Here is a 27,671-nt window from a genome sequence, read left to right as displayed (position 1 = left end):
TTTTGGGCTGGACTGTTTACAGTTGGACTCGATGATCTTAAAGGTCTTTTCCAACATAAACAATTCTATGATTCTATGACTGTAAAAAAGTCCCCCCCCAACCTGATGTGCTATTCCCAGAAACGGTGAAACGCTCCACCCCAAATCACTGCCACTCACTCTGGAGCTGTGTGGACGTGTTAGGTGGGATCTCCCACCTCTGGGCTTAAGCTGCAGATAAATAAATCAATCAGGAAAACCCAGCTGGTGATTACAGCCCCATTTGAATCAGGGTGGGGGGAAACTGCCCCCTCCCTGGCAGTGTTCAAGGCAAAGTTGGATGGGGCTCTGAGCAACCTGGTCTAGTGGAAGGTGTCCCTGCCCGTGGCAGGGGGGTTGGAACTAGATGGTCTTTAAGGTCCCTTCCAACCCAAACCATTCTATGATTCTATGAAAATCAATGCATGCAAAATGGAGACGGATGGGATCGATGTAAGTAACACCCCCAAAACACCCTTGTTTATGTTTATAGGACAGGTTTCAAATGCTGCTCTGTTCCCTCCCTAGCAGGGAGGTTTAAAGCAGTTCAGGCAAACTGTACCCCCCAAAAAATTCTTGTTTTTTTCCCTCATGGTTTTGGCTTTTTGCCTGTTTCTGGATGTCCTGCATTTCATTACTGGTAGGAGGGAGCTGCTGCAAGCCCCCGATTCGGTCATTAGGAGCTGTTAGGAGTGTTTTAAGGCAGGTGTTGAGCACTTCCAAATGTCTGGGAGGGCTTTGGACACCGTGAAAACAAGGAAACACTGGAAACCCAAGTATTGAATTTCTCTTTCCAAACAACTGGCTGCAGCATATCGCTGCCCGTCAAAGTCAAAGGCTCCTGCGTGCACAAGTCAGCAAGTTTTTACATTCCCAAGGGCAGGGATAGGGCTCGCTCCAAGTGCTTCCCCGTTGCTCTCTGCAGGCAGAGCCAAGTAACAGACCGCTGTCACGTCAGGATTTTTAGTTTTTTTATTTTTAAATTGAGGATTAATTCCTTCCCCTAGTTAATTTTCCCATTTCCAGGCTGGGGACCAACTCATGTGGATATAACACCCTGCTCGTAATGCATAACCACAAAAAGATGAGCTCTCTTGCCTCCTTCGACCAAAGAGGCTCCTGGCCCCCTCCAATTCCCTTTTCAACTTTTTTTTTTAATTGGGTTAACAGTCCAAACCCTGGAGAAGAGCTGTCGAGCCCAGGCGCCTGCCAATAAACTGGGGAAAGCTATGGTTTTGTTTGCTTTCCCCACCATACAGCGTGTAAAATGGGCTTGGGTTACACATAGGAGCTGGCTGGGATGATGGTGAGGGAGGAGGGACGGGTGAGCAAATCAGGGTGCCCATCCAACGGCCAAAGCCCCAGTAATTGCCTGAAGTTCAGGTACCTGCCAAACCCCCTCTGCCCTCAGCAGCACAGGGGTTTTGCTCGGGCATAAGCCCTGCAAACGGCCAAGCAGCCCAAAAATGCTGGTGAGACCTGACATGTAACCCCTGCCTTCAGTGCAGGGTTTGAGGGTGAGCAATTCCTGTTGGCCGTTCACTCTCCATCCTTTCTGACGGCTTCAGACCGAACAGAAATGAAAAAAGTCGCAGAGGAGTTTTGCAACATCTCCAAAGCTGGGTTTCCTCGAGTGCCCTTTCCCGGCATGGGCACAGAGCTGGGCCCAAAACGGTGAGAAATGGGGTGGTTTGGGGAGGAAGAGCTGGGCTGGGTGGGAAACATCACTCCAGGCTGCTGGGACCACCCGTCCCTCCAGGCACATGAGAGCCTGGAAGGGGAGGAGTGAAACAGGGACCATTAAACCTCAGAAAACATTTTCTTTCAGCACAGTTTGGCTTTTTTTCTTTTTTTTGATGTGATGTGATGATCCGAAAATCATAAATACACCCTCGAATAGCTACATGAGAATAAAGCTATAATTAAAACATAGTGTGAAGCACAAAAGCAAAAAGACGGATTTAAGTGTAGCAACGCTGCCAAAGTGTTTCTCCTTCCTCCTCGGAAAATATTGCTGAATTCAACACGTTCCTGTGAAACACCATCTTCAGCAAAACTTTTTTTCCCCCCTGAAGCTAGTGGAAAAGAGTCATGGGAAAAAAAACCCCTCAGCCAGCACTGTATAAACAGCTCTCCTGTGATGGGTCCAGGCTGCCTGGCCATATCCCATCCCTAGCTCTCGCTCCCCATCCCCACCTCTCAGCATTGCTTCATCTCTGACGGAAACATGCTGATAAATGCTGGTTATTGCCAATTGTAAATGTTTTTGTTGTTGTTGTTGTTGAATGCTGAATTTGGGCTCTGGAAGGAATCCCAGCTCAGCCTTTTTTTCAAGTACATCAGGGCTGCATGTGGTTCCCCCCGCCATGGTGTGCAGGAGAGGAGATGCTCTGCTCAGTGTTAGGGACCACAGGTGTGTGTACGAGCCTGTGCTCCAGCTGCACCAGGTCATATCAATCAATTAATCAATCACAGAATCAATCAGGTTGGAAGAGACCTCTGGGATCATCGAGTCCAACCATTGCCCTGACACCACCATGTCAACTAGACCATGGCACTAAGTGCCATGTCCAGTCTTTTCTTAAACACATCCAGAGACGGTGACTCCACCACCTCCTATCATGCAGCAATTAATGAGAGGCTTCATTAGGGAGAGAGGATGTTGAATGGGGATGGTACAAGCAGGCAGGGGCAACCTACAGTCTCTGAGATCTGTGCTTATGTGGGTTTTGGGATGAGCTGAGCTGTGTTTTGTGGTGCCTGCACAGAAGTCCATAGAGCTGGGGTGCAATAAGGGCTGTTGGGTGACAGTGACCACTAAATGGTGACGAGGGAGCCCAGCTCAGCCTCGTTCCCCTAAATGCCTTTGCAGCCCTTTTCCATCAAATGTACAAGACTCTGAGCTGGAGGATGATAAACCTCTAAAACGTCATGTTTCCACCCAGGACCCAACCATGCTCCGCCCGACCATGCTCCACCAACCACCATGGTCCAGCTCTTTGCCCACATCAAGGGCTCCACCCTGATTTGGTCCCTGGCGCTGCACAGCCTGGCCAAGCAACGAAAATGTTCTTTATATGTCGCTAACATGTGCCAGGGCTGCTCCTTGCCTGGCCACGGGCTGGTTCTGGGGTCTGCTACCCACTGCATAGCACTAGACTTGTGGGACAGCAGATTGCACCCTGGACTGGATTTGAGCTGGCTGACTATTATTTTTGGCACGGTTCTTTCCTTTTGCTACATGAAATGAGAAAGCTGTTGGCGAAGGTGCTGAAAGTGAGACAGATTCCTTCCTGCTTGATAAATTTTTCCCAAATTCTTTCCTCCTTCTCTTCCATCCTCCCCACCCCAATCTCCTCACCCTGCAGTTTGCTATCCTGTCACCGGAGTAAGATGGCATGATATCTCCCTCTGCGCAAGGCTGCTAAGTTTTTATGCAGCTGAATACACCATGGGTTTGGCCTGGGGGTTTATTTTTTTATTTTTTTATTTTTTTATTTTTTTATTTTCCAGGTGCATTGCCGTCCCTCATTTCCTATTAGCAAGTCAATGTAACTCAGTTAATAAGGGTAAAGTCACAAATAATTTGCAAAGGGTTAACATGTGGCTGACAGCGCCAGGTAATTAGTAGCTTGTTTGTAAATGCAGTCCTTCTCCTGAAGCAGCTCCCACAGTTTTAGCCTTACTCGCTGTATGCCACTGGGATGGATGCTAACTTCCCACAACGCTCCTGTCTCCAAGGGGAATTTTAATGCACGTCCAGGGAAACGAGCTGCAGGCGCCTGGGCTATTAAAAGCCTGGCGGACTCTCTGCTAGGAGAGGCACCCCTGATGGCTCTGGTTTATGGGGTTTATCTGCCATCCCAGGGCAGGAGGAGGGGTTGTGGGGGCTCTAATCAGGGAGAAATGGCCGAGACGTTGCCGCTCCAGCCCCTGGCTCAGCCGATTGCAATGGGCAGATCTTCCCTGGCTGCAGAACCTGTCAGTGAGTGAAGCCAGGGCTCTCCAGGAGCTGCCATGTCCCTCTCAGCCACAACGGGATCGAGATGTATAAATAGCCCCAGCCTCCTTTCCCACCCCCCAGCCCCCACACGCTCGCACGCGGACCGTGAATGCCTCGACAAGATGGCCAGGTTGCCTTACCCAGGGGAAAAATTCACATGCATCGCAGGCGGCTTAACAGCATGAGACAGATTTTGTTTTCCTTTCGAAGGCGGCTGCGCTCCCTGGGCTGCAGCTGTCTGCTTGAGATACCTATCCCCAGTGCCAGCTCTGGGCCTGATCCTGTGTGTCCCTTACCAGTAGCCCGATTGTTTCAAAAATATTGCTGCCACAAGGAGAGGAGGTGGAAATAAATTGTTCTGCTTTCTGGGTTTTTCTTTTCATAAAGCCTGTAGCATCCGCAGTCTCTCTGTAGGGTTTACCCAGGGGCTTTGCATCTCCGAGATGGGTCAGTGTTTAATGAGCACACGGATCCCTTGAGCTTTTCTGGGAGAAATATTGGTGGATGGATAAATTTGCCTGTGCACATGCACAGTCAGATCCTGACTGATGCTAAATGAGAATCCCCGGTGACAGAAATACCCAGTATCAGACCAGTAAGTTCCTGTGACTCCATGTCACATACCAACCTGCAAAAATACATGAACTCGTCATTTATGGGGTTCACCTGGGGGTGTGAAGGAATTGGGAGCATTTCTTTTAACGTAAAATAATCCAAGCTGCTTCAGATAATGTATAGAAACAATAAATATAACTGTAGAACTGTGGAATAAAAAAGAAAAAGCCGTGGACGTGAGAAAGCGGCTTCTGATCTGCTTTCACGTTCTGGCAGCAGCAGCAATTAATGAAGTGCTGATTCCCCCACCCCTTGATCCCTGGCGCTGACCTTGGCTTCAGGACATGATGGAAGAAGCCAAGGGGGAGTTGATGCAGTGGCTATCAGAGCATCACACAAGGCAGGGAGGTGTTGCTGGTGCTCACCCAGATGGATGACGCATCCATGACCACATGGTCCTACACCATCATGCTGTGTTGTAGCTTCTTGTGGGCCAGACTTGGCCCCAGGCATGTCCAAGGACCACGTAGCTCCTCTTTCCACCCTTCAGGGAGCTTGCCCAAGATCTGTTTCACATCTCCACTGGATTCTATCTTTGCATCCGTGCGTTCGGCTTTAGACTTTTGCAGGGCACTTTTTAGAGGTGGATTAGCCAGGCTCAGCCATTAGCTGCTTTTGTGGCTTAGCTGAGGCCAGGGGGGATGTAAGGCAACAAGGGTTGTCTAAGCTGGGAACTTGAGTGGGTGGGCAGGCTGAGAAAGACAGAAGACCTTGCAAATGTGTAGAGTCAACAGAAGAGCTTGAGGAACTAATATGGAGAGGGAGAGGAAAGGCAAAGAAGGGGAGGAAAAACCCCCTCACTCCGCTGAGAAATAGCCCTGTTTAGATGCTTGCATTGAGACAGAGGTCTCTCATCTCAATGGCATCTGGCCCCAGCCTGTTAATGGGAGACTGCACAAAGCTGGAGTATGTTGTCTGCTTTGCTGACACAGATGTGACGCATTGCTCATCTCAGAGCTGCTGATCTGATGTTGCTCTGAGCTGTCATCATCTGTCACAGAAACAGCATTTAAATGAAAAGAAGAAGCAACAGGACAAGGAAAGAAGGATTTCTGGCTAGCAGGCAGCCTGACAGTGATCCCAGAGAAATCAGTCCTCCACAGTTCCAGGTATGAGCAGCTGGAGCTACTCATGCTACCAGGAGGAGCAGGTCAATGAGCATCACACAGCGGGGTGGACCCTCTCCTCCTGACCAGCAGGCTGGACGTGGGGACATGTGTTTCCAGGCTGGCCTTACGTAAAAAGCCTCTCGGGTGCTGGTGAGGACGGCATTGCCTCTGTAGCAAGGACACTGGGCTTCCCTCTCCCTCTTCAGCTGGATGAGAGAAGTGTTTACAGCAATGGCCACTGAAGGTGATGAACCTGTTAGGTACCTTTGGGGTAGGCTATAAAAAACCATCCATGATCTGGCTGACTCCTCTTCCTGCAATTCAAAGTATCCCAATGGAGAAGGATGAGGACGACAACTTGAGCTCATTGAGTTGGGACAAGGTCTCTGCCTTGCCAATCCCAGAGCAACATTGCCTTCCTGCAGCCACCTCTGGGGCAGGCAATGGGGAAAGTGGCTCATGGAGGAAGCAATTAGTAGCACTGCACCTTGATAGGCATAGTTTGAACCTCGTTGTTTTTGCTGCAGAAATGTCCTCAAAGCTTAACTAATGAAAATGTCAGCCCTGCCCTTGTTCTGAGGAGTAAAAACAAAAGCTAGAGTGAGGTATGTGGACTGTCTTTTAGTCGTGGATTGCTCTCTGCTGTGACAGACATTACTGCCCAAGCAAAAAGCAGATTAAATCCATGAATCAAATTTCTTGAAGCATTTTATGGGCCATGCTTTCCAATGCAAATGTGATCTAGGACCAAACTGTGGCTTGGGAAAGAGAAAGGAGATGTGCTAGCAGCGCAATCATTAATAGACACTGCTAACATGAGATCATCTGTTATGTTGAATAGGAGTGAGCATCTGTGAGCTAGATTCTGGTGTTGGTCACGGTGAGTTACCAGGAGTAAGGCTGCTCAGGTGGTGTCAGTAGGGTGATACTGGATTTACCTTGTGTATGCAAGATCAACAAGTGGACTTGGAAAGCAGTCTCCACCAAGGTCCCCTGTGGCTAGATACAATGAACAGAAGAGGGTAAACTTGAAAATAGGTAACTCAGAGATGAAAAGTTCTGTTGTGCAGTGTTATTGGTTCGCCAGGGCTTTCTGGGGTCCACCAGTACCATTCTTGGCAAGGACTGGCTCTTTGTTGTACAAGCTGGTTCGGTTATGCCTGCTCTATGAATTGATGACTGCTAATAAGCACGGATTTGCTGAAGTATTCCCCAAAGTCTTTGTTTTGCCATCAAAATCCTCATCAGCAATTGGATTAGTTGTAGGGAATGAACAATTACAACACAAGATAGTGAATTACGTTAAGACAAATTGATGGGTTTTGTTTAATCATATGGTCTCAGTCACATCTTGATAATATTTTTCCTATGGAGGGAAATGCATCATTGCACCAGTAGGTATCAGAAAAGAATACTAAAAAATGCTTCTTTTAATTGACTAGTGCCTAAAACCAAGGCAAATTAGCTCTCTGTACCAAAACAAAATGGGTCAGGCTTTTACTTTAGGTTACGTTGGCTCTGCACAGGCCCTGCATACCTTCCTGCCCAGGTATTAGAGATAGTGTTTGTACTTTCTGGACCATAGGGAAGTGTATGACCAAGTTCCTCGCAAGGACTGTCTTGGTGTGGGAGGAAAAATTCAAGTCAAAAGCTCTGACAAGATGATCTGCCCACCCTGTGCTCTCTAGTTCATCATGGCTCTGGCACCAAAGGTCCTGCAGATGTTTCACTAAATCAGACTAAGGCCTCCCAAGATACAGCAGAAGGCTGGAAATCCTTGGCTAAGGTTGCACCAGGCATTCAGAGACAAGAAAGACGCAGAGGATGAGAGACGGGCTTTTTCTGCTTTGCTTATGTGCTACAAAATTTGTCTCAGTAAACGTGGGGGAATATCACTAAGCTTCATTGTCTTGTGTCCTCCTAAGCTGGTTTTGTCTGAAATACACCTGAACGGCTGCCTGGTGGCACAGGCTGGTGTGTTTGGGTATGCAGAGGGATCAGCACTTTAACCTGCACTGGCACCTTGTCTTCAGGTGCTCTGAAGATCTGGAGGTGTAAAATGTCTCACTCATGACTTGCTGTAGGTCTTTTCCATTGGGAAGACCTATAGCTATCAGAGGTTGAGCAATTCAGCATGAGATGCTCTGCAGGTACCGAGAAAACACAGCAGTTAGGAGGCACCTTCCCATGATTACAGTGTTGCTCAGCTTGAGTAATGGGCCAGGGCAACACAGGATCCCCATTTCATTACTCAGCCTTTAGCTGTTGGTGGGGTACAGTGAATTGGGGCCAAGCCGACGGCAGCAAATATAACCTGCAGTACTGGGGGACAGGGTACACTGATGGCTCATGGGTTTGGATTTGCATCTCCATCATTGGGGAACAGGGGGTCTGATCCCACCTCCTCTGGTTTTATGTAATAAGGCAGCCAGATCATGCCGTTATCTGACAGCATGAGAAATTATCACCTTAAGAAGTTCTGCTGCTGGTGGCACACATATTTGTTACCCTCTGCCTTTCTCAGAGGGGCGCCACAGAGGATTAGTTTGTATTTAAGAGGTGCTGTGTGTAATTACTTATACACATGCAAACCATTAATTTCTGTCAGGTCCTTTCCCGTTGTTTCTGTTGGTGGCATCTGGCTCTCTTTACACATCTCCCTTTTCCATACGGACGTGAACAGAAAGCACTCGGGGCTCCCTGAGCTGCTGTGATGGACTGGCCCTGCCTGCCTGCAGAAGGGAGATGTGAGCAGAAGGGATCTGGGTGAAGAAGGCATCATGGGCACTTCTGGCCTGTGTCTTGGGATGGCAATCAGTGTCTCTTGGTGCTGTTGTTCCTGGATTACAAAAAAAAAAAAAAGAGGAGTTTTTGGGAAGAGGAGGTGTTCAAAAGGCTGTGTAAAAGGGTAGGTGTCCTATCCTGGGGCTAATCCTCAGCAAAGAGGCATCTCTAATAGCCTCACTCGAGTCTCATCCTTCACCTCTGAGCTGCCTCTCTCTGTAGTTTAGGAGCCAAACATTTTGTCGTGATGCCTGTAAAAGCTCCGGGAATGTAGGAATTAACGTGCCGGATTGGGCCAAGAGCCCATCCAAGCAAGGATCTTGAGGGAAGTGCAAGCCAGTGCCAGATGTTTTGGAAGAAGCCTCTGCTACAGATATCTTTCACACCTCATTTCTATCCCACTCCCATCAGTTTCATGGCTGGTCTCATAGCAGTTCATGTGGTGTTTCCCACAGCCGCTCTCTCCCTGCATGCAGCTCACAAGGATGGGCTATTGAAGGGTCTCAGCAAAGACACACGGTCTTAATCCCAGCTCTCGGAGGTGGAAGGTGTCTCATTCACATCCTGCAGTCAGCAAGGGACAGTTTCTTAGAGCAGAGATTATTTTCTTGCCTATGAAACACTTTTAGACAGGCAAAGAAATACCTCGAATCGCATGGAAAGTCAGCAAGCTTTGAAAACTTCGGTGAGCTCATAACCCATGAAAACATATTTTAGAAAACAGATTTTTTTTTTCTAAAATGTTGAGGCTTTTTCATAGAACCATAGAATGGTTTGGGTAGGAAGGGACCTTTAAAGGCCATCTAGTCCACCCCCCTGCCATGAGCAGGGACATTTTCCACTAGATCAGGTTGCCCAGAGCCCCGTCCAACCTGGCCTGGAATGTTTCCATGGATGGGGCATCTACCACTTCTCTAGGTAACCTGTGCCAGTGTCTCACCACCCTCATTTTAAAAAATTTCTCCCTTATATTGAGTCTGAATCTTCCATTTTTAGTTTAAAACCATTACCTCTTGTCCTATCACTACAAGCCCTATTAAAATTTTTGTTCCTTTTCCCTTTAAGACAGGCAAAGCAAAACAAGCTGAAGCAGTTTTCATCAATAGACACTTCAATTTGGAGCCAAAAACTCACTTTGAACCCAAACCCACGGTTTGGTTCCAATGTTTTTTTGGAGGAGAAATACTATTAGTCAAAATCAACATTTTTCCATGTAATCAACGTTAACTGACCTGTTCTCTCTATTTTAACCCTTTTGGCAGAGGAGAGAAATAGCTGTTTGCTCAATTCTTACCCTGGATGGACAACCACTGGGCTGGGATGCCCCAGCCACCACTGGTCCTCGTGACGGCCGTGCTCTTCTCTTCCAGGTGCTCCTTTTCAAAGATCTCAGCATCCCCATGCTACCTCCTGCCGGCACTTCCACCTGGGTCCCCAGCCTCAACTCTCTGCCGACTTCACCCTGCCTCACGCCGTGCAGCCCCAGACGGGGCTGACCCCCCACATGGCCCCTGCGCACCAGCACAGCGGCCCCCTGCACCAGCCCCTGGCGCCGGTGCCAGCTCTGCCCTTCCAGGACGTGGCTGGACCCTCCTTCCTACCTCAGGCGCTTCACCAGCAATACCTCCTCCAGCAGCAGCTCCTCGAGGCACAGCACCGCCGGCTCATGCCCCATCCCAGGTAAGGGGGTCTTACTGTTCCTGAAGGGTGCTGAGAAGCTACATCACCCTCACTTCAGCAAAGTGGCTTCTGCAAAACCCTGTCAGTATGTGCAGGTAATATTGGGGTTTCTCCACAAATTCATTCATCCACCAGAAAGGAAGATTCAGGGAAGGTTGCACCTGTGAGTGTACCTTTCCCACGAGGATCCATACCATGCTCATCTAGTATGTCCCAAGGTCACCTATAGGATGGTAACTTCATGATGATACTACCTTGGTGTTGCAGTGTACCCACTCTGCCATGACAGGGAGAGCGATAGACTGCATGCACGAGCTACCTCCTTGTAGCTGTTTCAAAACCATGTAAGAGATTGTATCCACCTGTCCCATCAGGCTTGGCACATGAAGAGCTTGCTCCTTTGGGTCTAGGTAGGCTTCCCAGATCTATGAGGAATGATGCTGTTGACCTGCAGCACATTCAACCACAGAAAGCAGCCTAAATTCAGACTGGGCTGATGACTGCAGAGAGAGTTACTCTAACTCAACAGAGGTGGAAATGGATGCCTGGCCTTGTCTTGATTGTGTTTCTTGAGAGAGGGGTTTAGATAGCATGTAGGAGAGGAGTGCTTTTTTTGGAAACATATGGAAGCTATTTGTGGGTTGCACCCATGGATCAAGAATCAGAGGATGAGTCTTTGTGATAACACTTCAGTTGGAAAGAATGCTACAAACCGAAAACGCTTTCTTTCCATACCCTTTCTGTCTGAAAATTGTGTGTTCTTCTCATCCTTATTTTGTTTTGCATCAGATGGATTTTGGGTGGATTTGATGATTCGTTAATAATTAGGTAGCAAATCTGTGTGAGGCTGAGGCACAGATGATACAAGTGTTTACCTCTTACTCATACACTGAATTCAAGTAAAAGCACGGAGCACAATTCCACGCAGAAGCTGCTTTGGTAAATGCTGTCAGGGTTCCATTTGCAAAGGGGCTGTGGTGCAGAAAAGGGCAGGAACCCTTTGCCCGGTCCCACAGCCTGTTTCTGGAGCTGCATCGGAGGAGGGTGTTAGAAACCTTACAGGTGTGGGGCATGAGGTCACGGTGGTGGGATTCTGGATCGTGCCTTTAAAAGTGAAGCCTCTGAGCTGAGGCTGGATGAAAAATTCTTTATCTAGCAGTTCCCTGTTCATTTGCTCTAGTGTTTTCCTGAGGATTTACTTTGTGATGTCTCCACTGGTAAGCAGGGGATTGGCAGGGAGCAAGAGGTATGAGTCTGAAATGCAAATCCTGCTTGTGCATCCATCTTGTCTCTCTCCGAATGTGAACACTGATCAAGCAGCACATGCTCTTCCCCCGAGTAGTTCAAATGGGCAATAATCAGGAGGAGAGACTCAAATCCCTAAAAAACCTTGCTATATTTTCTACCACTTTCATTTCCCTGCCTGCAAAGGCAGCAGAGCTGGGGGAGAAGGAGCTGGATCGCAGCCTGGCCTGTCCATCATCCAGAGAAATGTTGGCAAAGGCCAGCAAGAGTAAATTCTGCTTTCAGTTACTCCTGAGCAATCCTGTCATGAATGAGGTTCCTCAGGAGTTTATGGACTGCTTGGGAGACGAGACAACCTGCAGCTTCTTTATGATGATGGATAACGGCTGAACCAGGGATTCATTTTATCTTGTGTGTCGTTTATGGACCTGAGAGTGGATAAAAAGAAAATAGTGCCAATGGCACAAAACTTCCAAGGAAGATGTTCTTTGGTTTCCTCTTTTTCTCTCCATGTTGCCACCATAAACTGAGCGTATGTGGATGCCACAGGGAGTGAGAATGGAGGTCTGCGTTATGTCCGTGGTGACCACGAGTAAATGACGTAGCTCTGAGTTCCTCTTCCCACCATCCTTGACACCTGCCTGGACTCTTTTCTCTTGGACACATATTCACAAGCCCAGCCATTTGGGTTTTCCCCTGGTTTATTGACACAGGCTCGGAGCAGGAGCTGTATGTACCAGTGTCCCCTGCATGGCTAACTCGCTTGCTGGTCTCCTCCTCTACGCAGGCGAGCCCAAGAGCGCATGTCCGTTCAGCCTCACCGGCTACACCCCAGCTTTGACTTCAGCCACCAACTGCAAACTCCACAACCCATGGGGCCCCAGCCCAGGTATTTAGCCGAAGGCACGGACTGGTAAGTCTTCCACATTACACTAATGTGTTGAATGAGGTGTTTAAAAAGTCCTGGGGAGTCTGCAAGGGTTTGTGGATGTCATCATGTATCAATGCTTTCATGAAAGCTAAAGATTCATCTCAACAGATACAATGGGGGGAGTGTGCAATGGCAAAACTCATCTCTGTGAGGGCCATGAGTGCGTGTTAAAGCCTTTATGCATTTATATGATAACATCAAGGCATTGATATTGACCATAACTCTCCATCCATGGATGCAGAGTGCAGCCAAGGGTCAATCTTCCTCCAGGGGCTCTTCCTGCTGCAGGGCACATCCAGGGTCTTCTTCCTGTAGACCAACATCTCTGCCTGAACTACATCTTCTCCCATTCACCAGGCACTCAAAAAAAAGAGTGTCTGCAACACTTTCTGTGGTCTAAATTATGGAGCATGGTGCTGCCCTGCCCTGCAGGGTGGTGTGAATGAATTAATAGTTAATCATTCTCTCACTGTGGTGTTTGACACCCTGGAAAAGCCAAGCAGAGAACCGATCCCTTCGTTTTCAGAGCAGGTTTTGAGCTCTTGCACAGTTAATAAGGTACTGGGCCCTACTTGAAAGAATAAGAAAATCAAAACGTACTTCTGAGTAGCTGCTTGTTAGCTGAGCAAAGTCCATTCTGTGCACTGAATGGAAAAAATAGCTTGTGAACATGTAATTAGAGACAATCGCAATGTGTATGCAAAAGGAGTCTGAAATAAAATGTCATAGGAAATCTTAATTACGGCACTTCCTAACATCTGAGCACTTCGCTCTGCAAATGGAAAGTCCTTTTAACACAGGGGGCTTTCCCCCTCCTCCGGGGTAATAATATGCAACCTAAAATATGGCCGGATCCTTCTGCCATTTTCTTCTCAGGTGTTCCCATTACTGGCACCGCTGTGAGCTGCATTTGGCCAGGATGACATTGTTCGGATCAGTTTGCAAAGCAGTTCACATGCCATCTGGATAGAGCCATTCTTTCTTGCCTCTCTTTCAGCTCAGAGTGTTTAATTATAATCATTAGAAGGATCTGATAAAGCATTGCTTTATGTTCCCCTCCTTCTCCCTCCTTTTTCCCTCTGTGTTGCTCCATCACTTTATAAAACCTAAGGAGTAGGGATGACAGAAATCATATACTGTGTGTATATATTCGGGTGACTCACTTCCCCTCAGGACACATGTATGGTTTTCCCAGTGCCAGATATAAAAACTCTCCTCTAATGTGTTGCCACCGCATGAGCAGCACCAACACTCAGTGGTAGGCACCATCATGGGGATGGAAGGAAAATCTGAAGGTGATCAGTGATCTCAGGCAGCCCCACCTCAATTAAAATCTTCTGGTGAAGAAGAAATAAACTCCCATTTGGTTCCTTAAATCATCTTCTGCATATGCATTTAGTGACTAACCTGTTATCTGGAGCCTTATCCTTCACTTTTTGGTTGTTGGCAGCCCATGTGCTGTAGGCATCACAGCCCTCGAACCTCATGTCTGAGCATGAAGATGCTGTACACATAGCACAAACTAGAAGGTCATGGTTGGTTTTGGTTTTCTTCAGCTAATGTGCTCTCCTTATTCACACCCAAACCCTGAGAAAACACTGTTCCATGCAGTATTCTGCTTTGGACCCTTCTATAGACCCAGGAGCCTTGATATCCAGTTTTAAGGCTCTAGATGCACCAGTGCACAAACAGTTCTGCAGTGCTGTTACTGCAATACTTGTGCAAGTTAACAATGGCAGTTCATCCTTGCGAGATCTCTTCAGTCCTTGATCTCAAAGCACTCTGTGGGTTGTTGCATGTATTTTGTAGACAGGGAATATGGGAAGGCAGAGAGGAAATGGTCAAAGTCATGCATCAGGGCAGTGGCAGGGCTGGGAATGGACCCAAAGCCTCCTGATTTCCAGTTGAGCCTTCCATCCATCTGGGAACAGTCTTCAGCAATTGGATAAATATCCAAAACTGAGACACAGGAGTTGGAAAATGCCCAGTCCTGTGGATTGTCACCCTGGTTCTGTTTCTGCCAGTCACCTGCTGTCTTTTATCCTCTGCCAGATTTTGTCTGTATAGGACACGGCTAGCACAGGGCCAGCAAAGATAGTCCCTCTCTTTGCTTCAGCTTAGTGTGGGGGGTCTTATTAGGGGGTAATAAAGCACTGGAGCTGCTGCCTGGTACACAGGCTGTTCTGGGTAAAGGACTTCTGCATTTACTGTCCCCTCACGTCCATTATCTGCTGCTGTGAGAAAGCAGTTTCACAGCTGCTGGAGGACACGTCTGGGTTGCTCCTAACAAGCCATGGCACTCGCTGCCACTGTCCTCCACACAGGGGAAGAGAAGTTCGAGGCTGAAATGGGAAGCCACCCCTGTGCTCTCATTAGCTTAGCTCTGGCAAATGTGAAGACAATGGTTATTAGAGCGCCAGCTTTTGTAATCATGATAAAGTGAATGACATTCAAAGCACTTGTTTGCTGAGAGACTCTTTGGCTGAAGAGAGGAGGGATCAGCTAATTGGATTATAGAGGGAGATGCTGTGTTAGGTCTCCTCCCATCCCCTCCACACGACGTGGAGATGGGGTTTCACTTTGTCTCTGTGTGCTGGATTGGGCAGGGCTGTGGCATTTGCCAGGATCTTGGTCATGCCAAGTCCTGGGTTTGACCTGGGTTTGAGCTGCATTATTTTTCTGGAGGAAAAATGTGACAAAACTCACCAAGCTGAGCCCCAGATCTGCTTGTCTGGGCCGGGCTGTGTGTGGGAAAGTGGGACCATCAAGGATGTCCTGCTTCATTGGCGTTGGACCACTGGTTGTGTGACACCCTTTCCTACAGCAGTCTAATCCAGAAATTTCTTAAAACCTTCATATTTTCTGCACAAACAGCAGTTCTGGAATTCCCTGAAGCTGCGTTCAGGCAAGGTGCAGTCTCCCTTGTCTCCCCGAGTCCTGCCACGACCTGGGCTGGGAGACCTTCAAGGAGAGCACAGGCACATCAAAAAGCTGTGCCTAGTTGGCTCCTAACAACTACCCAGAATGGTTAATCAGTGTGTCCCCTGAGTAATTAGCTGTATTCCTGCAAAACATTGAAGGCAAAATGTAATTGTTTGCAGTGATGGCAGCACAGGGTGGACCTGGTCTGGCTGGGTTGAGTTACTGAGGGTGGGTATCGATTTGAGCCACCAAAATGCTCTTGCTTTGAAATCAGCAGGCTGTGTCTGTGCCGCTCTTGACCCCAGTAAAACAAATGCTGACTGGCATAAAAACAACCCCTCACTCCTTCGTGCTGGCCTGGTGGGCGATTGCCCAAATTGGAGGAAACTTCCTTCCAAGCAGTAGCATCACCCCAGGCTGCAGAACCCACAGCAGCCCAGAGCCCACCAGTGGAGGTTGCCCCGTGAGCGTGATCTGACTTGCTGTAAGCCATGCAATAAAACTGTGCAGTCAAAGCCATATCCTCATCCTCGTGCCCACAGGGACCTCAGTGTGGATGCGGGACTGACTCATGCCCAGTTCCAGGTCCGTCCAGTCCCTCAGCCCTATCAGCATTACTTAGCTACACCTCGGATGCACCATTTCCCCAGAAGCACATCCTCGACGCAGATGGTAAGTGAAATGCTTTTACCGAGAAATGTTTTATGCATTGTCTGCCAGAAGGCAGTCAAAATAAAGGCTGCTATCTTTCTATCACCTGTCTTCTGTGAATCCCACTTATCTCCGGCCGTGGGAGGGAGCGTCTGAAAGGATAATGTTGCATCATTGCACTCTGGATTAGAGAAAGGAAAGAAAAGCTCAGCTGCTCTGGAAAAGATTCGGCCCATCGTGTGCAGCACCATGCTCACAAGCTCTTCTGCAAAACCTGGGCAAGACATGAGAGACTCAGCAGTTATTACTAATAACATTATTAATACTGGAACAAATTATGGGCTCCCAGGGTTCCCAGCATTGGCAGTAGATGACTCCCTTCCCCGGGCTCAGCCCTGAGGACCAGCCCTCCTCACATCATTGCTCTCTACGTCTATAAAGGTTTTGCATGACCTGTTGCACAGGTGGAGATGGAGTTTGACAAGAAGATGGGCTGACTAACACCTGTGCATACAGCAAGGCTTAAAAAAAATCAAAGCTTGGATGAAGAGAAATCCACCCATTTAAAAATAATTAAAATAAAATGTCTTTTTAAGCTAATCCACGTTGAGAGTTTGGAACTGCAAAGTTATAGATGCAACAGGAATTATTACAATCGTTTGTTCAGAAGAAATGCATGTTCTTAGTTATCATTTATAGGAGATCTATCTAATAAAACCTCATCTTTTGGTTATTAAAAGGCTTCCATTGGGGAGGGTGTCAGTCTGTCTTTCATTTTGAATTTTTAAAGCACTAAATTTAAATCAGGGTACATGAGGGATTTCTACCTACAAGTACAGGTGGCTTTATTTTTCTCCCTCACTTCTTGCAGGTCGTTCATGAAATCAGAAATTACCCTTATCCTCAGCTTCAGTTGCTCGCTCTTCAGGGACTGAACCCAAGCAGGCACACGTCCGCTGTGCGGGAGAGCTATGAAGTACGTATCTCGAGGACTGGGATTCTTATTAAATTTTTAAGTGCTGGGAATCTGTGCAAGCTCTGGCATAAACTTGTAAGACTGTTCTGTGGCATGGCAGTTGCATTGAGTCTTGCAGAAATTTTAGTAATAACTGGGAGGCGAAGGGGTTGAGTGGGTTTGGTACAAGACAGTTTACTCCAGGGTGCCTGGGTCTGGCTCCAGTTGACTCTGGCTCACTTCGAGTCTGTGAACAAAGTGTTCCAGTTCTACAGGGTTTTGTTTCCCAGCCTGTCAAACAGAGCTCAAATTCCACCCTAATTTCTGAAATATTGGATATCCAGCTCTTTGCCTTGAGCCCTTAGTTACTAGCCCAAGAGCCAGGGCTCAGATTCATAGAATCATGCAATCATAGAATTGTTAAGGTTGGAAAAGACCTAAAAGATGATCAAGTCCAACCATTGACCCAATGCCACCATGCCCGCTAAACCATGTCCTGAAGCACCACATCTAGACGTTTTTTGAACACCTCCAGAGATGGTGACTCCACCACCTCCCAGGGCAGCCTGTTCCAATGCCTAATGACTCTTTCAGTGAAGAAATTCCTCCTAAGATCCAGCCTGAACCTCCCCTGGTGCAACCTGGGGCCATTTCCTCTCGTCTTCATCATTAAAGCATGAATGATCTGGGTTTGATGGATGTTTCCACCAAGGAAAGGGCAGGAGGGAGCCTTAGTCCCCAGCAGGTGGGGTGGGGTGGTGGGACTTCATGCCCTGGGAGCGATGCTGATGGTGCTTTGCTGCTGTTCCTACGCCACAGGAGCTGCTGCAGCTGGAGGACAGGCTGGGCAGCGTGAGCCGGGGCGCCGTCCAGAACACCATCGAGAGGTTCACTTTCCCCCACAAGTATAAGAAGGTGAGTGCCCTGAAACCGCAGCACGGCTGCCAGCTCCTCTCAGTTGGCCAAGCGTTGTGGGCATGGAGCAGACAGAAGGAAGGACTTTGGCGGGTTGCAATGCTCAGGGTTGGCAATCCGGTGCCATCAGCATTCCCCAAAATGGGGACTGTAAAACCCAGAACTGGTGCCTTAATATCTTGTGGGGCTCCCGGGCTGAAGCGGTGGTGTAGCTCAGCTGGCTGTTTCTCACTTCTAGGCTAGGAAGCTGCGGGCCAAATTTTCAAAAGGGTCTCAACCTTCTCCCACCCAGCGGGTGCAATTTCCCCCCTGTCCGCACCTGGTAAGAAAGTGCACAAACCAAGGGGGCTTCGTGCATGCAAACCCACCCAGTTCTGCATGCAAGCGGCGCTGGTCACGCGCCCTGCCCCAAGGGCGCTGGCTCCATGGCGTGGGGGAGCTTGTCCTCCCTTCGTTTTGCAAGACGTGCCTCCTCTGTTGGAGCTGATTTCCCACCCATAAGGAAATGGGTGCCATGGTTTTGGATCGTGCTAAATAGAAAATAGGAAAAGTGGTTGTTTGCGTAGTAATTTCATGTGTTGGTCATTCCCAGCTGGGCAGTGACACGTAGGGAAGTTGCATTGCCCAGGTTGGAAGTGAGTCAGCTCCTGCTGTGCTTATCACTGACCGCATCTCCAGTGGATACAGAAAAATTATGTTAATAGGAATGGATGTTGGGGGGGGCGGGGAAGAGAAGAAGAGAGAGCTGATAGGCTAAGAACTGCTCCATGGTGTGGTGTGGGGCTGGGCTGGTGACCAATCTGCCATGGGACACAGTGGTTGCCCTTCCTGTCATTGTTGGCCCCACATGCTTTGGAGTCGCCATGAGAAGCCTCTAGCAAAGGAGACCATGGGGCCATCCCCACTGCAAGGAGGATGGAGGAGGTGGTGGGGGGCTGTGCTAGGGCAGCAGAGGACAGGCTGCTCCTTAAGGCACTGCCACCGGCCCCACTGCCACCAGCCCCGGGAGGAGACGTGCCAACCAGCAGCATGTTGGTGGCATCCTCCCCTCACTGACTGATTTGGCTAGGCTGTCTTCCCCAAGCTGGAGGATCTGGCTGATAGATGAAGCTCTTATTATTTGCCTTCCTGCAACTACCCAAGCTTGGGAGAACATTAGAAAGTCGAGTCCTAACCAAATTATGTCTTTAACCTTGCTGCAGAGAAGACCACAGGAGGGCAAAGCTGATCAAGAGGACGGAGAGGAGTCGGACACCGACGAGAAATGCACAATCTGTCTGTCGATGCTTGAAGATGGAGAAGATGTCAGGTATGATCCTTCCACTTGTTCCTCTGCCTCTCGATGCCATCTGAGTTGTGTTTATTGGGATTAATGCTGCTGTGCGCTGGTGGGATTTTCCCTGCTCTTGTCCTGACAAACTCACTTGGGTTGTTGCAGGGTCTGGGAAACCAAATGCCATTTAGATGGACATTGGTATGGGCTGTAGGCAGGAAGAGCTCTGCAGCAGCAGGAGTGCCAAGGTTTTGTAGTACCTCCTGGGTTTGGAGCACGTACTTCAAGGCTGTACCATTGGATGTCAATGGGCCAGGTGGTGGCAGAAGAGGATGGGCCCCAGGTCTCAGACATCAATGTCTGAGCTTGACAGATGACCAAAGTACGATAAAAGGGAGTGTGAATGTGAAGTCCAGGAGAGTTTCACTTGTGGCTGGGACAGAGCTGCTTTGTTGTAGAATAAGTGAGATTACACAGCCCTCATGGTCACAGGGAGCCATCCTGAGCCAACAACTAAACTCCAGTTATCTGTCAAAGAGGTCCCCAGGGTCTTGGCTGGGTCAAATCTCTCCTTGGGTCAGAGGATGGCAACAAGCGATTTCAAGGGTCTGAGCTACCTGGCTGAAGGAGCTGCAGGTGAGCAGTGCAGCTGCACTACCTGATCCTGCTCCTCACCCTTTAATTGCCTTAAGCCATCAAGAATAACTGATCCTCTTGCTGTGGGTCCTTGTGTTTTGAGGTCCCTCCAGTTCATGAGGGTCAGCGAAGAGATGACAAAGGGGATGTAGGTGAAAAGCAACCACATTCCCTGGGGCACACCAGACACCCACTGTGGGGACACACCTGATTGCTAATGAGTCACAATGATGAAGAACCAAGAGGTTTTGGAGTATAACCTAATACTCCTGAAAGGTTAAAAAGCAGCAATCAGGGTAATTAATAATTGGAACAACTCAGTTCAGGAGGGTGTGGGGGTTTCTAAAAGGCTTTAGCCAAGAAGAACATCATTTCTGATCTGCCATTGCTGCTGGAGGCTGTAGGACCTGGGCAGCACTGGGGTCACTACATTGGTGCTTCCCCATGTTTGAAGCAGCCCCAGCTGCTCCTTTCTGGCTCTTCTCGGTCCCCTGGACCTCCTCCATCCTAACAGGGTGGTACTTCTCTCTCTGCAGGCGGTTGCCCTGTATGCACCTCTTCCACCAAGTCTGCGTAGACCAGTGGCTGGCGACGAGCAAGAAGTGCCCGATCTGCAGGGTGGACATTGAAACACAGCTCGGCTCGGACAGCTGAAAGGAGTGGCTGGACACACCATTTTCCTTACCAGGTCGTATGGCCATAAACCCTTGCAGCAAAATTTTTGCCTTCTGAGCCATTTGATTGAGAGGAAAAGTCTGCAGGCATGTTAGTGAGGAGGAGGAGGAGGTGGCGGTACAATGTCTAGCGGTAGGAGATATTGCACATACGCAGGATACGGGCCCGGTGAAAGGGAGCTGGCATTCCCGGAGCTCAGAGACCCCGTGCTGCAGAAGATTTAGTGTTGAACATGAAGGAACTAGCTGTGGTAGTCTGGCCTGTCAATCCTGCACTTCATGAGGATTGTATATATACCTCTCGAATACGTAGAAACATGTTAGGGGTCCTTTAGCTATTTCTATGGATGGCAGCTGGAGCATGTTAGCTTAAGAAATGTTGTGTTTGATGCCCTGCTCATCTTGTGGTGGACATGTTGCTGTTACCTAATTTGCACCAAATATTTTTTCATAGATTCCTTATTTTGGTGCCTGATTAATACATTGCAGAGGGGGGATAAAGAGGTCAAGCTTTCTCACCCTTGGCGGGGTGGGGAAGAGGCGAAAAAGCAAAATCCTGTTTACAGTCAGAAGGGTTGCGCTCTTTGCCTCAGCCGCGTGTGCTTCCTTTTCTTGCATTTACAGTGTGTTGCAAATTTAGAGAAGCTTAAAAAAAATAATAAAAATTGGGAACGAAATGAATGAAGCAATAGGGAGAAGCTTCATTCCTGCTTATCTGCTGGTGCTGGATGCTTTCTGTAGGGGCGCAACGTTGGAGTAGATGCTGTTTCTTTGCTTTCCATATCTTAACGAAGTATCTTGGCGTATCGAGATCCAAGGAAGAGCTGTCTTCATGATTGTCGTTGTCCATAATGCTTTCTCCTGTGAGCTGTGAGGCTGGTTGGCTTTAGTAGCCGCTGCCAGCACCAGTCCAAAATGATGGTTGCTGGAGTCGGCGCTTATAGCTGTGCTTTGGGGTAAAATAACACCGTGGGGCTGCTGAGAGGTGCTTGCTGCCCGCTCCTCTCCCATACAAAAGCATCTCTGATAACAGGACAGGAGAAAACTTGATGCTCACAAGGCACAGCTGAGGCCATGAGCATTTTGGCACAGGAGGGGAAGGCAGGTTGGAAGGGGGGTTTGCTGCTTTCTGGAGGGGCTGGGTTGTGACCCTGCCTCAAAGCACGTGCACCTGCGTGCGTTTGTATACATGTTTCAGGCCACATCCGTACGGGGAATGGAGTTGTTAAAATGAAACCTAATTGCATTGACGCTCAAAACAGAATTAGGAGGTGGTCCCCGAAGGAGTGAGCTGTTTCGATCCAAGCTTCCCCCGAAATAAAGACCTCAGCACGCCAGCCGTAGGGACCAAGCTGAAAACCCTCCAGAGAACTGGCATTCACAACTAAAAACCCTTTTTTTTCTTTTTTTTTAATACTTTTTTTTTTTTGCATAGTAGGGAACAAAAGAAAGATGCGAAGGAGCAAGGGGAATTAGTTGGGAACATTATATATTGAAAACGCTGATGTGGTGGGAATGATTTCTGGCTCCCCTGAGCATCCGTTTTGCTGGAGCCAAGTGATGCTCTCCAAGTAGAAACAATCATAAATTACCATCTGAGAGATCACAGGATTCCCATGAGCTGTAATTGGAAAGCACCAACCTCAGAGGCACCCTGGAGATGTGTTCCCCAACTGGAGAGGGGAGGGAAAGAGGGAAGCCCCACAGGGTGCAAGGATGCAAGAGCCCTTTCTTGCTGTGCTCATGCAGGTAGGAGGGAGTGGAGGGGGACACATGGTGGCATATAAGGAAGATACAAGGAAGAAATTTGTTACGCTGAGGGTAGTGAAACACTGGCACAGGTTGCCCAGAGAGGGGGTAGATGCCCCATCCCTGGAAACATTCCAGGTCAGGTTGGCTGGGGCTCTGAGCAACCTGATCTAGTTGAAGATGTCCCTGCTCATGGCAGGGGGGTTGGACTAGACGACCTTTAAAGGTCCTCTCTAACCCAAACTATTCTATGATTCTATGGTTCTATGATATATTTGCCACCCAGTGCAAAGTGATGGCTTCTTGGGGGATGTGGTGGTCCCAACCCTGATGGCCATGGGTCAAGAAGTGGTCCATCGATACCTATGAGGCTTGCTCCAGCAGCAGCAGATAGAAGCAGCATTAAAAATAATACCAATATTACTAATAATATGGACAAGAAAAGCAAGGCTTTGTTGGTAAAATACACTGTAAGCCGGTCTGGTCTGTCCAGGCATGAGCTGGAGGCACAGCAGGGGGAGGAACGGGGTGACTGGGGCCCTGGACAAGTGGGGCAGGAAGGATGAGCGCTTCCGAACCGTGCGTTTTCTTAAAGCTTATGTGAAAGTATTACTATTTGCCTAATGAACAAGCACAGTTTTTTTTAAAAAAAAAAGAAAAAAAAAAACCTTTGGTGAAGAAAAGCACCAAACTCCCGTGGTCTCGTGTGAGTGGCTGTTCCCCAGGTGCGTGCGAATTTACAGCGTCTGGAGCTGCATCGGTGTGTCAGGTTCCTTTGCGTTTAAATAATTTGTACAAGTAGGTTGCGATCATAGGGTGAGCTTAAAAACAAAACGAAACGAACAACAAAAAAATCTCTAGGATCAGAACATTGATAGTTTACAGGGTTTTGTGAGTTTAAATGCCTTATATTTAACAATCATAATTTATGACTAACTTGTAGATATTGTGGGTTCTTATTTAATTATTTTTATAGTTGTTTTTTTGCATTTTTAATTATAATTTATTTATTTAGAAATTAATACTAATTTTTTTTATTACTCCTATTACCTCATTTTTGCATTGTTTCTGGGAATGGAATGCTTTGCATGTGTCGGTACTTTAAAAAAAAATTAAACATGGGATGTGGGGGGTAATGCTTATCTTGTCAAAAAAAAAAAAAGAGAAAAAAATCAGGGTGTGTGATTACAAACTGTATTACTGTGGTGCTGTTACCTTGGACACATTCCATAAAAATGCAAACCTTTGATTCTGTATGCTGTGACATAGTGGAAAAACTGCAATATAGTGACTGTGTTTAGCACATATATATGAATATTATTTGCACTCATAATCAAACTCTGGCGATCCTTTCACCTGCGTCCTTGCGCATTGAAGGCGATTAACGGTGCTCTGCAAAACCAAAACATTTTGGTCGATTCCTGCCACCACCCTGTCCCCGACGCCGCTGGCGATGCTGCTGCTCTCGCTGCATATGTTACCCCGCAATAACACCCAGCGGGACGCCGCTACGAGGCTGTGCTTGGGGCAATGCTTGGGGCAATGCAGGCACTTAGTGCAAGACTCTGCGAATGGCTTCGAAAGCCGAGGAAGGAAGCGCAGACATGGTCAATCTGTCCCGTTTTTGGTGCCTGTCGGTGCTCGGTCTGGCTCTCTTCACCCTCTGTGCGCGCACCCAGCTGGGTGCTGCAGGGAGGATGAAGGAGGCGATTGATTGAGCCTGAGCTTGGAGGTGAGAAAACTAAGGGATTCATTGCAATGTATAAGGGTTCAATCAGTCAATCAATCAATCAGTCAGGTTAGAAGAGAACTCTGGGATCATCGAATCCAACCATTGCCCTGACACCACCATGTCAACTAGACCATGGCACTAAGTACCATGTCCAGCCTTTTCTTAAACACATCCAGAGATGGTGACTCCACCACCTCCCTGGGCAGCCCATTCCAATGTCTAGTGACCCTTGTGAGAAGAAATGCTTCCTAATGTCTAACCTGAACCTCCCCTGGCGAAGCTTGAGGCTATGTCCTCTTGTCCTATCGCTACTTGCCTGGGAGAAGAGGCCAACTCCCACTGTGCTACAACCTCCCTTCTGGTAGTTGTAGACCAGGTTGACCCCTGGTCTAGCTGAGAGGGACTGGGATGGACACAGGAGTGATTCGAGATCCCTTTGTAACGCCTGGACATGGGTGTTTGCTATAACCCAGCTGTAAACCATGCACGGAGCAGAATCCCTCTTCTTGAAAACCTTCCAGTTGTTTTCGTCCCCTGTGTTGATGGGAAAACCTCGACTTGAAGCTTTTCAATCCACCGTAGAGCTGGGACCTGCACCAGAGCCCTCCTGTCCCTGGGGAGGGGACCAGCCCCGAGCCGACATCCCTCCCACAGCAGCAGCCGAGCATCCCCAGGCATGGCCATGCGGCTCTCGCAACTCACTGCCCTGTCCCCAACAGCTCCTGAATACCAAGCGCTAGAGCCTCGTGAGAGGGTTAGAGCACCCTCGGTAATATTTTAAGCTTTAAGCCATAGCCGCTCTTGGCCAGCGTACGGACAGAAGTGGGGTTCGATGCACGCGCTCAGCTAGTAGCCATCCTCCTCCAAAAGGCTTTGGGTGCAATTCTCTTTTGGGTTAGAAAGGCACAAAATGATTGTACCTTATTTTTCTCTCTGTCCCTTCAGGGTGCTGCTGTGCTTTGTTGCCTTTGCCTTACCCTGGGTCTAAAACCCGTCTGTGTTTTTTTTCCTTGCTGCTCTGTAACAGTCCTCCCCTGTAACCTGGAGTTGCGGTTTTGAGCCGTGTGGGGATGGGGGGGGGTCGGTTGTTCCCCCCCTACAAAGACATTGCAAAAGGGATCACTTAAAACAAGGAGCGAGCGAACAAAAATCTTCTTTGATGACCTGGGCTGGTGAAAGGATCAACCACATTTTTGTACTCCTACTGCTGTTCTGTTGTGCTGTGCGACATTTTGCTACATAGACTATTTTATAGAAGAAAGCTAGAAAAATATTTATTATTAATATTAAAGCAATAGTGCATTGAAGAAATGAAGAGGCATTAGAAATTGTGTAAATGCTTAGATTCACTTTTGGTGGATTTTTTGTACTTTATTTATAACTAATAAAACAAACTGCATTGCTAACTATAAACCTGTGCCACACAGAAGTCACCTGTCAGGGCGATCGCTTGGTCTTTATTTATCGCTCGTTTCTTGTTTCTTTGGGTTGGAGTCAATTCTTCTTTCACTGCTGATGCCTTTGGACTTCGATGTGCAAAAGAGACGCTGCTGGGGTATAAAATGCTCTGCCCAGCTGTTTTGCAGAGGCTGTTGGTGCTTGAGCTCCACGGCAGAGGCAAGGTGAGGCTCTCCACCAGGCACACCATCGTGTGTGGTGTCCTGCGGCACTAGGTTTGTGATTAGGTACCAAAATAATTTCCTAGAACTAGGCTGGGAATTGCCTGTTAAAGAGAGATTTCTCCTCTAAACACATCCCACAGCGCCTGTAGAATATCTCTGGCAAGTCCTGCAGAGATACCGACAGGTCCTCCATCCTCCCCGTGGGTGTCCTGTTTAATAACTAAGGAAAGAGAAACTTATTGGAGGAAAAAAAAATCCTCCAAACTAATACAGAGGGTATTTTCAACCCTTTTGTTACCTGCTGGAGAATCCAATGGGCTGTACGCCCAACTTTGCACCCTGCACAGCTCATTTCATAGGTCCTCTTGCACTTTTATTTTTTCCCACAGTGAATGGTGGCAGTCTCTGCTCCTACCCACTCTCGTTTCAGCTGTTCCTCCTCATGCATTTCATGTAGAAAGGCTGAGACCAGTCCCCAGCGTTGACTGTGTGATTAGACTAAATAAGCCCTGGAGACAGGCAGCTGCTGATTGTAGAGATTTGGTTCCCGTAGCCAAAGGGAATTGCCGGCTCCTCCATCATCAGGCAAAGGCTGCATAAGGGAGGCACCACATTGATAGAATAGAATAGAGTCACAGAATGGTTTGGATTGGAAGGGACCTTAAAGATCATCTAGTTCCAACCCCCTGCCATGGGCAGGGACACCTTCCACTAGACCAGGTTCCATCCAACCTGGCCTTGGACACTGCCAGGGAGGGGGCAGCCACAGCTTCTCTGGGCAACCTGGGCCAGTGTCTCACCACCCTCACAGCAAAGAATTTCTTCCTAATATCTCATCTAAATCTCGCCTCCTTCAGTTTAAAACCATTCCCCCAGTCCTGTCACTACTTGCCCTTGTAAAAAGTCCCTCTCCCACTTTCCTGTAGCCCCTTCAGGTACTGGAAGGTGCTAGAAGGTATCCCTGGAGCCTTCTCTTCTCCAGGCTGAACAGCCCCAACTCTCTCAGCCTGTCTCCATAGCAGAGGTGCCTCAGCCCTCTGATCATCTTCATGGCCTCCTCTGGACTCACTCCAACAGCTCCATGAACTTCTTCTGTTGGGGCCCCAGAGCTGGACGCAGCACTGCAGGGGGGTCTCACGAGAGCGGAGCAGAGGGGCAGAATCCCCTCCCTCGCCCTGCTGGCCACACTGCTGGGGATGCAGCCCAGGACACGGTTGGCTTTCTGGGCTGCGAGCGCACGTTGCCGGCTCATGGTGAGCTTCTCATCAACCATCACCCCCAAGTCCTTCTCCTCAGGGCTGCTCTCCATTCTCTGCTCAGGCTGTATTCAGGCATTACAAAGCTCCCATTATAGGAAGCTTTTGCAAATGAAAACAGAAAGCAGGTTAAAAATGATCTGCTGGTCCATCTGGGGAAAATCTCTTGCCCTCTGAGATCTTGTTGATGTCCTTCAAAAGGGTACCGGTGCTAAGAGAGTCGCTCGAGATGGCAATCAGTTTTGCTTCAGAGCTGTCACAATGAACACACAACCACGATTCAATGACAGCCCTGCCAAGGGCAGGGAGCAGTAACCGGTGACTGCGCTGGGGAGGGAGAGGGGTTGTACCCATTCAGGTGTAACAGCATGGGCCCAGACACAACGTCTTTATTCACTGTGAGCGTCTGCTTTCGCGGCAGCTGCCCGGGGTCAGGAAGCTCAGTCCTTGTTTGTGTTTTGTAGCATCTAAATCCTCAGCTGGCCCCAGTAAATATATTTTTTTTTGGTATTTTTTTTTTAAATGGAGCTTTCTTCTATGTCAAAATGGACCTCTGCACATAACGATGGGGCAGGGGAGATTAGAAAATGGATACTTCACAGCCCTCGGTTATTCTGCCTTCCTGCACATAAGGTTGGTGTAGGTATATGATGTTATCAAAAACGTTTCACAACAATTTCATAAAGATTTTCAAATAATTCTCTGTGTCCTGCAGCAAGAGACAATCAGTCCCACTTGGCATTCAGCACTGCAAAGGACTCCGTGGTCATACTTGTTTTCACTGGCAGCACCCGAGTGCTTTTGTAAACACAGCACTTCATCAGGCTCCCAAAGTGATGGGGACCACAGAGACGATGGGACACCCTGGTTTTGCAGGCTCCCACTGAGTGCCACCATCCTT

General features: G+C 48.3%; 1 protein-coding gene across 1 annotated transcript in view; it reads left to right on the top strand.

Annotated features, from left to right (window-relative positions):
• Positions 1-20,391, top strand: part of ARK2C (arkadia (RNF111) C-terminal like ring finger ubiquitin ligase 2C) — a 46,610-nt gene extending 26,219 nt beyond the window's left edge. Inside the window, exons 2-8 of the mRNA XM_068423822.1 lie at positions 9,900-10,209; positions 12,242-12,367; positions 15,850-15,979; positions 16,830-16,934; positions 17,733-17,828; positions 19,031-19,137; positions 20,274-20,391. Of these exons, the coding sequence (XP_068279923.1) occupies positions 9,900-10,209; positions 12,242-12,367; positions 15,850-15,979; positions 16,830-16,934; positions 17,733-17,828; positions 19,031-19,137; positions 20,274-20,391 (992 nt within the window). The remainder of the gene's footprint in view (positions 1-9,899; positions 10,210-12,241; positions 12,368-15,849; positions 15,980-16,829; positions 16,935-17,732; positions 17,829-19,030; positions 19,138-20,273) is intronic.
• Positions 20,392-27,671: the final 7,280 nt, after the last annotated feature.

Source organism: Nyctibius grandis, chromosome Z (assembly GCF_013368605.1).
Source record: "Nyctibius grandis isolate bNycGra1 chromosome Z, bNycGra1.pri, whole genome shotgun sequence".
Classification (NCBI taxonomy): Eukaryota; Metazoa; Chordata; class Aves; order Nyctibiiformes; family Nyctibiidae; genus Nyctibius; species Nyctibius grandis.
The sequence above is the reverse complement of the archived record's forward strand: the minus strand, read 5'-3'. Positions and strand labels throughout refer to the sequence as shown.